The 15046-nt window shown below is 37.5% G+C and overlaps 1 protein-coding gene across 1 annotated transcript in view; it reads right to left on the bottom strand.

Annotated features, from left to right (window-relative positions):
- Window positions 1-15046, bottom strand: part of DMD (dystrophin) — a 1795368-nt gene that overhangs the window by 739542 nt on the left and 1040780 nt on the right. Inside the window, exon 45 of the mRNA XM_068961890.1 lies at window positions 4952-5060. Coding sequence (XP_068817991.1) covers window positions 4952-5060 — 109 coding nt within the window. The remainder of the gene's footprint in view (window positions 1-4951; window positions 5061-15046) is intronic.

Genomic DNA, 15046 nt, shown 5'->3' with positions numbered 1-15046 from the left:
CTCAAAACACTGCCCTGAGAATACCATATAATGAACCCAGTCCAGCCTATGGGAGGATGATAGGGTTGTGAAGAGCCAAGGTTCTCCACCCAACAGCCAGCTGTCAGATATCTGAGGGAATCCATCTAGCTTCTGTTGAGTTTCCAAATAACTGCATGTATAAGAATGGCCCCTAGCAAGACCTTTAGAACACCTAATAAGTCAAACACAGCCCAACTGCCGACCCACAAAATCACAAGCAAGTAAATAACCCTTGTTTAAAGCCATTACATTTAGAGTGTTTTAATGCAGAAACAGAAAACTGAAGTAAAGAATACGCCTGCCAAGCAGGGGACATGGGTTTGACCCCTGGGTTAGGAAGATCTCCTGGAGAAGGGAATGGCAACCCACTCCAGTATTCTGGCCGGGGAAATCCCATGGACAGAGGAGCCTGGCAGGCTACAGTCTATGGGGTTGAAAAGAGGTGGACACAGCATAACGACTAAATAAGAAAAATGATACACTTAGGTATCTAAGCAACAGCTGCAAAAACTTTTTTTTTTCCAGTATGCCTCTTTGTCTTGCAACCTGAAACAATTTATATAGCTCAGGCAGGACCACCTCATCATGTTACATAGATTAAATCATAAAGGAGCTTGGTTTAGTGTTTTTAAAAAGGTCCCTGGGCCTCCATTTCCACACATATAGAAGAAATACATTCAACTAGGTACTTCCGATGATTATTCTAGGCTCAGAGTTCTATGATTCTAAGAAATTCAGATACAATAAACTGATTTCTTCTACTCCTTAATTAGAGAAGACAGAAAAACATTTCTTACTTTTACTCCTCATACATCTTAAGACTGAGTTAAGTAACATTAACTATGGGCTAACTGCCTTCCTATCTAGAATTTCCATTAGGTCTTTGGACAGAGAGATAGTACAAGGCACAGCAAAACAACAACAACAACAACAACAACAACAACAACACAGGCTTTGGAGCCTGACACACTTGGATTATAAACCTGGCTCTGTTTCTTTCCATTTGTGTGGCCTTCATCTATTTCCCTTCCGAGCCTTGTGATCCTTACCCTAAAAATACTGTGTATAACCATACATACTTGGCAATTATTTTGATGAGAAAGGCATATATACAAAAGCAGCTAGAATAATAGTAGGAGTGCAATGGAAAAAAAAATTTACAATGATGAATGATAAATCATATTGTGTTACAATATACTACATGAAACAATAATCAGATAACAGAATTGTATTACAAATTACATTTTCCCTTTTTATATTGTACTTATTTCAGATTATATTCCTGACTTCCAGAAATTTAAACAATTCTTAATTCTGATGTTTAAACTACCACATTAAGGAAAAAGGAATGTTTGATTTTATAAGCAGCTTTTGGCAGAAAAGAGCTGTCTGCAGGAGTCTCCTCATATCTTCTCACTAACTTTAAACCAGGCACCCCCAAGTTCTAATCATCACTGGCCTGAGCACATCTTTCACATCTTTTGATCATACAATGCCTTGCCTAACTTGTTGGTTCCTTCCATAGATCAAAGAAGTAGAAATGAAGAATAAGTAATTAACAGATGACCAGGTCTCTTCTCTAGCTTTGCCTTCAGTAACCTCATGGAAAAAACCCATGTGAACAAACTGTGTGAACAAGAAAATACCTAAACAAAGACCACAAGACGTCGCCAAGCCTGCACGTAGTAAAGGATGGCAAGGACTCTGACATCCCATTCCAATGATTAACTGAGATTATTTCCCCTTTTCCCTAAAAACTGTCATGACCGAGCAGTATTGTCAGAATTGCTTTTTGGGGACATGAGTTCTCTGTCTCCCCAGATTGCTGGCTTTCTGATTAATAGAAAGTGAGCTTTCCTGGTGGCTTAGATGGTAAAGAATCTGCCTGCAATGCAGGAAACCTGGGTTTGACCCCTAGGTTGGGAAGATACCCTGGAGGAGGGCATGGCAACCCACTCCAGTATTCTTGCCTGGAGAATTCCATGGACAGAGCGGCCTGGTGGGCTACTGTCTATTGGGCTGCAAAGAGTTGGACACGACTGAACAATTAACACTTTCACTTTCTGTGGAGCCCTATACCAAGGCCACAGATATGGAGCCCCATACAAAGGTCATCTCCAGAACTGACTGAGCCCCATAGCAATCACTGCCACGAGACCCCTCGCCCCACCTAAACTGGCCAGCTCCCTGACCCCATATTAGGTAAAAATACCCACCCTAATCACTCACCTAATTCCACCCTTCCAGCAGGAATTTTCTTTGTCTTGAGCCTATAAAAATTGGCTACTAATGCACAAAAGAGGTCAGCATCCCTTGTTCTGTCGGGAGGTCAACCCGCTGTGCTTGCAGTACCCTCATTACCTCTGTTTTTTGTTCTATCTTTGACTGGAATGCTCTCTCCTGGATGTGTACCTTGCTTACTTCCTCACTTCCAACAGCTTTCTCAAGTATTTGCTTAATAGAAAAGATTCAATGACCCAACTTCAGGCAATCATGCCTTCATTCCTGCTCACTCCCTCTTATTCTGCTTTCCTGTTCTCCATAACTGTGCTTCTCAAAATTCAATGTGCAAATGGATTACCTAGGGATCTTATTAAAATATAGATTCTGATGCACTGGGTCTGGAGTAGGGCCTGGCATTCTACATCTTTAACAAGTGCCCATTTGATATCAATCTGTGGACTAAACTCTGTAACTCTGAACAATATTGAGACAGTATCTGTTTTCTTTATTTGTTCATCCTGTTTCTCTTCCAATCGGAGTACAGCTGAACTCTGATTAACACTGAGGTTAGGGCTGACTTACTGCATAGTTGAAAATCCAGTCTGCTCTGTGTATTCATGTTTCTGCCATTTAGGCAGCTCCTTCACATGCACAGATTCAACCCACCATGGATCATGTAGTACTGGAATATTTATTATTGAAAAAATTCTGCACATAAGTGCACCTGCATAGTTCAAACTCATGTTGTTCAAAGGTCAATTAGAAGGGTTTCATGAGGGGAGGGAACTTAACTTACTCTATGCTGCATTCTCAGCACCTAGTATAATGTTCAATACACAGAAGTTACTCAATAGATATTAAGTAGATGAATTAAATATGTTTCTGGAAACTGAAACTGGAACTTTGAATCTGTTCTCCAAAAGAACTGTTGTAGTCACATCTAAGAACTTTACAGGTTAAGTAGATTTCTGTGCCCTGCCTTTCAAAACTTCCAACCATCTGAAAGTAGCTTAAATAGGAGCATAAACCCATAATTATATCAGAGTTAAATAGAAACAAATTATTGGAACCCAATTTCTTTACAGAGTTAGAGAATCTGAGACTGAATATCAGGAGAAAGCTAGAAAACAAATACCAATAAATGATTATATAGGGACAAACTATGCATGTGTGCTGAGGGAACCAAAAATTATAGGTCATAAGAGGAAATAAACCTGATATAATTAATTGAAGATAAACACTGATAGAGCAATTTTAGTGTCCCAGATTGACCAAAACAAAGGAAGAAGAAAGAATGCTCACACATCTTTTTAAAGTATCTGATATCAAGTTTAACTCTGATGTCTTCTTAGAAACCCCAGGGGCATGCCAGACACACTGTTCCCAGATTGTAGACCATCTTTTAACCTAAGCGCTGTTTATGCCTTCTACTGAATTATCATTGTGCTACCTTGGGTGATCTTTCCATTGTGGTATATTTCTAATTGATATGAAATAAAAATCAACTTTACTTGAAGAACCATAGTTAAATACTGCAAATATCTGATCTTTGAAAAGTAGAAAAGGGAAAAAAAAAGGAAGCAAAAAACAAGAACAGAAAAAAAGATATTTTTTAGTTCTATCTAATTTTAGAATTGGTATAGCAGAAAAAAATTTTTGGCTCCTTGACCATGGGACTCAAAGCCAGCCTTAACATTGCCATGAGATTTCATGCATACCTTCTACTAAGAAACGAATAGAAGATGAAAAAGAATAGACTGAAAATATGCAGTAAAAACAAAAGTTAAAACTATAGCTAAATGAAGAAACATTCTTCCCCCAAGTCTACTTGTGGTAGTCATGGTCCATTTTCCTTTTTCTTGAACTAAAAATGGAAGAGCTCTTAAGATTGTCTTCAGATGGAACAGAGGGAAGTGCTAGGGGGACTGTGTGCATTTCTGTGGTTTGGGGAGTTTTTATATTTTTGGTAACACTGCATGACTTGCAGGATCTTAGTTCCCTGACCAGGGATTGAACCTGTGCCCTCTGCAGTGGAAGCACAGGGTCTTAACCATTGGACTGCCAGGGAAGATCCTGTGTAGGCATATTTGAATAAGATTATCTATAGGATATAGGATTCATTGAGATGGGGTCCTTACATATTTAGTCTTGGAAGCTCTATCCTGATTCCCTCTTCAGGAACAACACACCCATTTGTCCGACTAGAAGCACTGATAGTATTCCTTACTGAGAATTGCCTTTGGCCTCAGAAGACTCTTCTAAGATCTCCCTTTTCCTTCCAGTGAGCAGCCTCTGGGCAAAGGCTGGCTGGTTCAGGAATACAAAGGCCAAGCTCTATTCTTGCAATTCAGGAGGGCTCTGGACAACCTACTCAGCCTTAAGGCTCCTGTGGAGTGGGCTGAGGCCTCTCTTGCAGTCAAATCACCCTGCAGCTCCCCAGCCCCTTCTGCTATCTCTGCTATGGGTCTTTCTTCACTGTAGGTACATTTCTGGAGAGCACACCCCTATATACTTTGGTGACTCCATATGTTCAGTCAATCTCTTTCCAAGGAACCTAAGCTCTAAGACATTTTGCATTGTAAATAACCCAAGTGTATTCCTATTTTCAGCATTGCAACTCATTTTCCCTTTAACCCAGGGAACATCTCACTGTTGTGCTTTCGAGCAAATGTCCAAAGCCACAGAGGATGCGATCCAGCATACTTACGTGCTCCAATTGCTGTCAGTCCAGGGGCTGGGCCAGGCCACTTTGCCTTCAGCTCTTGAAGTAAGTGGGTTACCGCCTTCCACTCCGAGCTCAGATCTTCTAACTTCCTCTTTAATAGAAAAGCATGCATGTTATTTATTCGATTAACATCTTGCAGTAACTTAATTCACTGAGTTATTAATTTATTTTGTGAATACATTATTGTATTTCTATCATATTTTACTTCTAAATTAACTTTTCTGGGTGGAATTCCTTTCAAAGGTATTTTAATTAAATACTTCAACCAACCTCACTACAAATTTGTATTGATTATTTGCTGCATACAGGCTCTTGCTCCAGGCACAATTTCATTGAAAGGACAAACAGAGTGCAAACATTATTGAAAGCAAAACAAATAAACAAAAAATGTCATCTCAGCAATTGGCTTGACTGTTTTAAATAGTATCTAGTGTGGCTGTATACCAGAATTTTCCACAGGACATTAAAATTATCTTACTGCCCTGGCTCACCCCAGATCAATCCTATTAGCAATACTTGGAAGGAGGGGCTGAGGTACACATGGGGATACGCCTCTGAGTCCACTTTAGGGAAGGACTCTTGTCCCAAATGGTGAAGAAGATGTCAGTAGATATCCTTCAGGTGTCAGGTGTCAGTTCCTTCTGGGACTGTCTCTGCTGTAGTGATCTGCCTTGCCTAAGGACTTGCCATTCCCAGGGCAGCCCTTTTTCAAAGACTGATCAAGATGAGAGTATAAAGGCTCAGCCAATTTGGTTCAAAGCAGGACCATTTTGAGGGTCATTTTAGCTGCAGGGGGTCAGCCAAGCCCGTATACGGTCAGTGACCGTGTATATGTTAACAAGTGGCTCTCTGGGGAAAACAAAGAAACAAATTGATTTTAGTGTTTCTAATTTCTGTGGTGTAGATTGTCCAACTATAGCCAATTTTAGTTACCAAAAGAACATCAAGTAGCTCACAAAGTGCCTGAAAATTTGCTAATAGGTCCTCAGGAGCAGATCCAAGCCACTTCCAGTATAACACTGGATAATCATAAGATAACTTACTGCCAATAGAATGTGAGGAGAGGTAATATCTGTCAGTTGTGGGCTGATCCTTATAAAAATTGAGTGAGGTTTCTCCATCCATTCTTTCCCTTTCTACTGGCTGGAAGCAGAGGACTCAAAGGTCCCAGGTCAAACTTTCTCAATGGATTGGGAGGATAAAATAATTTATCATAATATCTTGGAGCACTGGTTCTCATATGTTGGGGCCATCAGAATCACCTGGAAGACTTGGTAAACCACTGACTGCTGGCTTTCATGGAGAAGGCAATGGCAACCCACTCCAGTTACCCTTGCCTGGAGATACTGATGGACAGAAGAGCCTGGTAGGCTGCAGTCCATGGGGTCGCTAAGAGTCAGACATGACTGAGCGACTTCACTTTCACTTTTCCTTTCATGCATGGGAGAAGGAAGTGGCAACCCACTCCAGTGTTCTTGCCTGGAGAATCCCAGGGGCGGGGGAGCCTGGTGGGCTGCTGTCTATGGGGTCGCACAGAATCGGACACGACTGAAGCGACTTAGCAGCAGTAGCAGCAGTTGGCTTTCAACCTCAGAGTTCTAGATTCAACAGATCTTGGGTGGGGCCCAAGAATTGACACTTTTAACTATTTTCCGGTTGATGCTGATGCTGATTGTCCAGGACCAGAGCCTAAGGCATCCATTAGAAGCAATGAATTACCTAGCCATCCTCAATGGAGTAGATATGTATCATCCTTGATAAAAATAAGAAAATAGGTCTTAAATCATTTTCTATAGGACTTAATTTTCTTGAAAAACCCCACTTAAGCAAAGCTGCAAAGGGAATAAATACTAAAATAAATAGTAAAAAGTTATCACTTCCTATTTTAACTATCATCTGTGCTCTTAAGGTTATTTATTCTGTCTGACTTTATGTCAAGTCAGGGCTTATAATTTCTTCTCCCAGAGTACATGCGGTTAAACATTTACTATCACACCAATGAATATTATTTCTTTTTATTTATTAAAACATAAGCCTTGAATCCAAAAGCAAACAACAACAACAAAAATGCCTCTGATCAGTGAGGGAAAACTACCATCGAAAGTCATGAAATGTGGAAGATATTTTTCTGTTCTGACATCAGAGCTAAACATTGAGAATTAAATATCATCCAAGGCTGGTGAATTTATATATATATATATATATATATATATATATATATATATATATATATATATATATATATATATATATGTATTTGGTCTTTTGATTCCCCTGCTAAATAGCAGTGAGTTCACAGGGAAAGAATAATAAGAGGAGCTAGAAGTTGTTGATAACAACAACAACAACAAATAGCAATAGATACTAGGGAAGAGACAATAAATGTAAAAGTAGCTATCTGAAAACATCATGATCTTGGATCACTTATTGAAGGGATAAGGGTGCAGCAAATGGTCTTATACATTATGTAACCTACAGGAAGTCACCTGTATATGCTGAGAGACAAAGAGGGAGAGAGGAAAAGAGAGAGATTAGAGATTGATTTACATACTGCTGAGATCTGCCCACTCTTACACTCAGCAAGCATATGGCCCCATAGTGAGTAGGCGAGGAGAGATGGGAATTTGCTGTTTCTACAGTTGGCTTAGGTTTCACTTTCTTCTCATGGTGTAAGCATCTCACTGCACTGAGTTAGATTTTAAATATTTAAAGTATTTATCTAACAGCCTGCCTCTGAAATAAAATTAACTATTTCATCTGGGTCTCAACTGAAGACGCAGTGATCAGTACTGACCTTCATATTCCATGTGCACAATGAAACTGAGTAGGACACTGTGGGGATCCTGGGCACAAAAACCTTTCTCTGTCCCTTATTTCTTGTTGGTAGGAAATAGGCTTCATTCAGCCTCCATGACTTTCCCTGTGTTCCAAAGGTCAGGTTCAAACACTTGCTAATCAGGGAAGGCAGGGGATGCAAAGACAAGAGAGGAGCAGTCAAGAAACAGCAGAGCAGCCTTGATGCAGCCTCCTGGTTCCACCTCAAGGGATACACAGAACAATATCTTTGAGCTCTTCTGCAGAACTGAAACCTCCAACAAATGGAAGATGTTAGCTACTTGATGAAGCATTCTTCATTCCAGAGTCAAGGTTTGATAACCTCAAGATCCACAGAAGCTCATCAGGAGACCCGTGAGGCCAGATTAAAGAAATGCAAGCCTTGTACACACCTTTATCCTTATCAGCAACTCAGCCCTTGAACCATTTCTATAAAACTCCTCACCCAATTCCCCCACATAGGGACACACAGTTTTGCCTGGCAAAGCAATAAAGCTATTCTCTTTTACTTCACCCAAAACTCTGTCTCTGAGATTCAGTTTGGCACCCATGCAGAGAATCTTTTTCAGCATCAGTAACTGTACAATGAAACAGAACAATAATTGATGCTTATAATGATGACCCTGAAAATTAAGAAAGTTTTAAATTACACTATGTTTTAGTATCCGAAGTCCTGGATTTCAGTCCTAACTCATTACTATTGGTTTTGTGATTACTAGCAAAATCAGTTCTCTTGCCTGGAAAATCCCATGGACGGAGGAGCCTGGTGGGCTGCCGTCTACGGGGTTGCACAGAGTTGGACACGACTGAAGCGACTTAGCAGCAGCAGCAGCAAAATCAGGTAGGTCAGTCAAATTCATCATCCTTGAAACGTATATAATACTACCACCTAACTCATAGCTTTGTTGGATTAACTAAATGAGATCTTTTATATGAAAAGAACTCTGGGAACTGTAAAGTACTATAAAATTGTTGGTTAGTTATTATGCACTGCTTAATGAAGCAAAACAGAAGATAGTCAATAAAAGTTTTCATTAAGATAGTTAAAATGAAAATATTCCAATGCTTAAAAGATTTGGTTTAGATTATCATGAAAATAACATGTTTATATAATCAATTCTCTTTTATTAACACATAAAACTCTGAATGGTCTATTCATTTACTAGAATGTTATTTTGCCCATTGTTTTTTCCAGATGGGTAAATAAGGCATTTAGATGATTTCAGATGTAGAGATTTAAAATATTAAGTAGTAGCCCACAGTGTACCACAAACGTCTGATACCACAAAGAAGCTCAGAAGTGTATGTTAACCAATCTTTCATAAATATTAGCAAATGACATCACATAAAATGGCTGTAGATTTTGATTCAGCTGGTCACAAAAACACTCTTGCCACTTTTCAAGTACCTGTTGTACTTAGAGTTGAAATTGGCTATTTATATAGTATGGATAAATATATATTATTTATATATAAATGTATATTATTTAGACTATTGGTATAAATATATTATTAATTAATTAATAAATTTATTATTATAAATATAATAAATACTATATTATATAAAATTTGCATGTTTATATATAATAAATAATATATATTATAATATATATAATTTTTCATTTGGTTTTGCTTTCCTTTTTTGTTCCCTGGCCTGTACCCTTATTTTTTATTCTCTCATCTTTTCTATTAGGCTGTAAAGTTCCTTTAGATAGCAAAACATGTTTGGCTGCAGCAACTAATGGAGCATTCTTCACATAATAGACTTTAAGCCGTACCCATAAAAAAATGTAAAAGGTAATGATTTGCTAATGATGTTAATCTTTAGTCAAATTTAAAGGAATCAAATACATGTCTAAATTCCAACATCTTTAAATATAAAATCAGTAGGATAATAGTTATCAAGTCCTACTCTTGATTAGGTGTCCCGAGTTTTCAGACTTTGAACGTGCTAAGCAAAACTGCAGATCCCAGGATTTCCTCACAAGAGCTCAAAACTCAACAGTCATAGTAGATTCATGTTTTACCAAAAAGGAGAAACTCTGAGATTATTTTTTTTAAGGGAAAAGTGAAATTCATTCTAGGGGGCATTTGTACCTGAGCATTATTCTCCATTGTGTGTGTGTGTGTGTGTGTGTGTGTGTGTGTGTGTGTGTGTGTATAATTTCCCTGGAGTAGTCATTAAATGTTAAGACAATTATATCAAACTGTGAAATTTCTTCTTCATGAAGAGTGAAAATTAATTACAAAACATTATTTCTGAATATAGTTTTCCTTTTTAAATATAAAATGGAATTTAACTCTGAACTACTTGTGTTTGGGATATTCAAAATTTTAAAATCTTATAATTTTCTCTTGTGTTAATGTTTGGCATGATATTAATATCTGTTATATAAATGAATCATCCTATGACTTTATATACATAGACATACATGTGAATATTATAACTGAAACATCTATGTTTCCATGTCTGTGTCTATAAATGCAATTAATACAACTGAGGACCAGAGGTGAAATTCAGATCTCTAAAATGCTTGTCCAGTTCCAACATGAGCTACTGAGTAAGCCTAAATTGAGACTCTTCCCCAAAATATTTTCTCACAAAAGAGTCAATTCATATTAGCTTATAATGTCTTTTGTGTTTCAATTGTTTTATTTTGAACAACAAAGTTCCACAGTACCCTGAAATACTCTCAAGAGATATGAATTTGGGATGCATATAGAAGTTATCTGCCAGAATTGGTTAATAAAACAAAAAGGAAGTGAAGAAAATTGATAAACTATTAACAATTATTCCTAGGGTATACCTTCATGTTTACTAGTGGTAAAAGTCATTGTAAGCAAATGTTTTAAAGATAGTTTTAAAAAGCTAAACAATAAGTTATTCTAATGGGGTGATATAGAATTCACATCTAAGAACAATGGAAAGATTGTCTCTCCTAATATTTTGGGAATGGGCACTGAAGTTAGGGATAAATATTCCGGCGATAACATTGAGGAAGTGAAAACCAGGCCTTCTGGTAAATGGCAGTTAGCTAGGTATGACGGTCTCAAGTAAACATAAACAGCCACAGAAAATAAACTATACAGAGATATGGACATCCAAAGGTCATGTTTAGGGTAAGACAGAGACAAGGCTACTATGCCACCCCAGAAATGACAAATAGGAGGCAGTGTTACTTTTTCTTAACTCTGCCCTGCTTTAATCCTTTCATCTTCCAGATAAAAACTGTTAGGTACGTTCTTAGTTGTCTCTGGACAGAGAGCTTTGACTGCACCATTTGGGGATTAAAACACTGCCATTGCAAATAACTTCGAAGGAAGACAGTAAGCTCTAGAATTCTGGCATATATGTGTGTGAGTGTATGTGTCTGCGTGTGTGAATGAACTCTTTTCATAAAATACAAATGTGGCAAAAGCAATATTCTTAATTAGCGTGTTATTTTATAAAATGTGAGATTTCAAATATTGGAAGTGCTAATCAATTATGAAATTAAATATAACTAGGCATTTGACAATCTCATTCACATTCCTAAATGATTCTATCAATTGCTCAAAAGTTTATTATAAATTTTATCTTCTCATTGGGAAAGCGGGGTTCTCCTTATAGTCAAGCATAAGTGATTAGCACTGATTCAGTCTCTCATGGTCAAGACTTTTTACTCAGTTGTAAAACTTATTTGCATTAAAAAATGAAATTCTGATACTCTATTAATAAATTATAAAATCTCTCTAATATTGTTACTCCCTATAATTCTTCCTTGAACTGTTTCTATTACCATTGACATGGAAATTGTGTTGATCAAGTGAGTCAGTCAAAATGGATCTGTTCATCTGGGGGACAGACTCATATCTGTTATCTTGCTACTGATTCTGATGTTACAAAAAAAATTACATCATATAAATGAGATCATAGTCTGATAGATGATTTATAAAGATCCAAGTACTGTTATAATCATAATATGTAACTGGGCAATATTTTCACCAACAAGACACCACTTGACCTTTTATATTGTATATGAATTTTCGGATGAACATCTGTTGTGAGTGATATATTTTGAATTATCAGGCAAAAAAAAAAAAAAAAAACCCAAAGAGTTTTTCAAAATTTCAAATGTTGATGTTGGCAGTAGAACAAACTCAGGAGGGGGGAACAACAGCTTAATCTAGTTAATTAACAACAAAACAGCTGGGAAAATGAAACATCCCTGGTTGTGACTGACTATAATTGAAAATGACTAATGATGCTGTCATTCTTCAGCTTATATTGGAGGAAGTGATGCCTGGAAGATGATAATTGCCCTCTTGACCATTTGTTTACAGCAATTATTTTTGTGTTAAAGGTTGGGGTGGAACCCTTTGGCCAAATATAGAAAATTCCTAACACCTCATTTTTTTCTCTTAACATTAAAAAAAAAATTCAAGAGCAGTAATAAAACATATTATTAGATTCATGTTAAGATTTTTCTGGATAATTTAAAAAGTCAGTGAAGCAAACCAGCTGGTGTGATCTTATCACTTCACCAAGTAACTAAGACATTTTAAATTTCATTAATGTTCTCAGTTCTAATAATGGAAGGTGATATAAGTATTTCAAAATATGTACACACATTTAAAATTTTTTAACAGGAAGAGTGGTGTTCCAAAATTAAAGTTAAAGAAAGTGCAAATATAAGAGAATGCCATCCAAATGCTTAAGTTCTAAAGAACTAAAAAAATTTAAGTCAAATAACAAATGGCTTTTCTTTTTTGTAATAAATATTGTTGCTACTGAGGGAAGTTGTCTTCGTTGCTTTTTAACTGCTAAATTCGGGGCTACTGAGGAACCTACTCACTACTCTGTGAAAATGGAACATATTAAAATGATTCCACCAACAGCACTACCATAAAATATTATTACCAAAAGTATAGCTTAAGCAAAATATTCAACAATTTATCGAACTTATCCAAGCAATCTTCAACAGCTTCTGAAGTTAAGGTAAAGGAACAAGGTACAAATCAAATGAAATAAAACTGTGTGTGTGTGTGTGTGTGTGTGTGTGTGTGTGTGTGTGTGTGTGTGTCTGTAGGGGAGAGAGAGACAGAGGAGATAGAAAGCAAAACAAAGATACTTACTTCTTCAATTATCTTATTTTAAGATTTTCCCAGTAAATTTGCATCACAGATCTAGTGTTACATTTATATCATTAGTAGAACTGTCTCCTAATATATGTTTGATCTTTAAGAGGAAGTTCTCAAAGAAAATAAGAAGTTGATCAGTTATGGATGACAGGAAAATAAACTAAAATTTTACCATCTTTGAAAATTAAGGAAACCTTAGAGAAGGTGATGAAATGAAGGGTATATATATATATATATATATATATATATATATATATAAAACTGAACAGGGATGAGCCAAGCTCTTAAAGAGGACTCAGCTTGGGAGGTTAGCGTAGGAGGTAAGCAGACAGCCTGTCTGATGTAGAATGTAGAGGTGCCAATAGACAGCCAATTTTCTAAGAAACAGAACCATTCTCTGCTGTGTCCTTAATTAGATTGTCTGAAACTGGTGGATATACTAATTATCCATTTAAATACTGGATCTTATATACACACCATGAGGGATTTTCATTTTCCTTTGAAAGACTATCACCATCTTCTTTATAATTGTTACATTTTCCAAATGTACCTCCTCCCCAAAACAAAAACCAAACTTTTCTCATGGAAATGTATTGCAGGCTACTTGTACCCTTTCTCCTTCTATTAAAGGGCGAAAAACCTGAAAGTTAAGGAGGAAAGGCATTCAGTTCAGTTCAGTTCAGTTGCTCAATCGTGTCCAACTCATTGCGACCCCATGAATCGCAGCACGCCAGGCCTCCCTGTCCATCACCAACTCCCAGAGTTCACTCAGACTCATGTCCATCGAGTCCGTGATGCCATCCAGCCATCTCATCCTCTGTCGTCCCCTTCTCCTCCTGCCCCCAATCCCTCCCAGCATCAGAGTCTTTTCCAATGAGTCAACTCTTCACATGAGGTGGCCAAAGTATTGGAGTTTCAGCTTTAGCATCAGTCCTTCCAAAGAATACGCAAGACTGATCTCCTTCAGAATGGACTGGTTGGATCTCCTTGCAGTCCAAGGGACTCTCAAGAGCAGTCCAAGGGACTCTCAAGAGTCTTCAACACCACAGTTCAAAAGCATCAATTCTTTGGTGCTCAGCTTTCTTCACAGTCCAACTCTCACATCTATACATGACCACTGGAAAACCATAGTCTTGACTAGATGGACCTTTGTTGGCAAAGTAATGTCTCTGCTTTTCAATATGCTATCTAGGTTGGTCATAACTTTCCTTCCAAGATGGACCTTTGTTGGCAAAGTAATGTCTCTGCTTTTCAATATGCTGTCTAGTTTGGTCATAACTTCCCTTCCTAGGAGTAAGCGTCTTTTAATTCCATGGCTGCAATCACCATCTGCAGTCATTTTGGAGCCCAAAAAGATAAAGTCTGACACTGTTTCCCCATCTATTTCCCATGAAGTGATGGGACCAGATGCCATGATCTTCGTTTTCTGAATGTTGAGCTTTAAGCCAACTTTCTCACTCTCCTCTTTCACTTTCATCAAGAGGCTTTTGAGTTCCTCTTCACTTTCTGCCATAAGGGTGGCATCATCTGCATATCTGAGGTTATTGAGATTTCTCCCAGCAATCTTGATTCCAGCTTGTGCTTCCTCCAGCCCAGCGTTTCTCATGATGTACTCTGCATAGAAGTTAAATAAGCAGGGTGACAATATACAGCCTTAATGTACTCCTTTTCCTATTTGGAACCAGTCTGTTGTTCCATGTCCAGTTCTAACTGTTGCTTCCTGACCTGCATATAGGTTTCTCAAGAGGCAGGTCAGGTGGTCTGGTATTCCCATCTCTTTCAGAATTTTCCACATTTTTTTGTGATCCACACAGTCAAAGGCTTTGGCATAGTCAATTAGGAATAGTAAAATTAAAAAATTTTGATATATGAAGTCAAAGTTAAATGCACGGTTGATTTATGTACTATCAGAGCAATGGCTCACTCTTTAGAAAAATCATCCCTAATCTTTAAAAAGTTTTTGATCCATGCACAGATTTAAACAGTTCCCCCAGCTTGGTACCTTGTATTGCTAGGTTCCAGGTTTTGAAGGATGAGGTAGTTTTGTTTGTTTGTGATTTTTTGTCTTCATTTTTCTTTTTTGTCAGCTTTAGATAGCATCCTTTAATATTTTGTTATTACA

Source organism: Capricornis sumatraensis, chromosome X (genome assembly GCF_032405125.1).
Source record: "Capricornis sumatraensis isolate serow.1 chromosome X, serow.2, whole genome shotgun sequence".
Taxonomy (NCBI): domain Eukaryota; kingdom Metazoa; phylum Chordata; class Mammalia; order Artiodactyla; family Bovidae; genus Capricornis; species Capricornis sumatraensis.
This window is presented reverse-complemented; position numbering and strand designations above follow the sequence as displayed.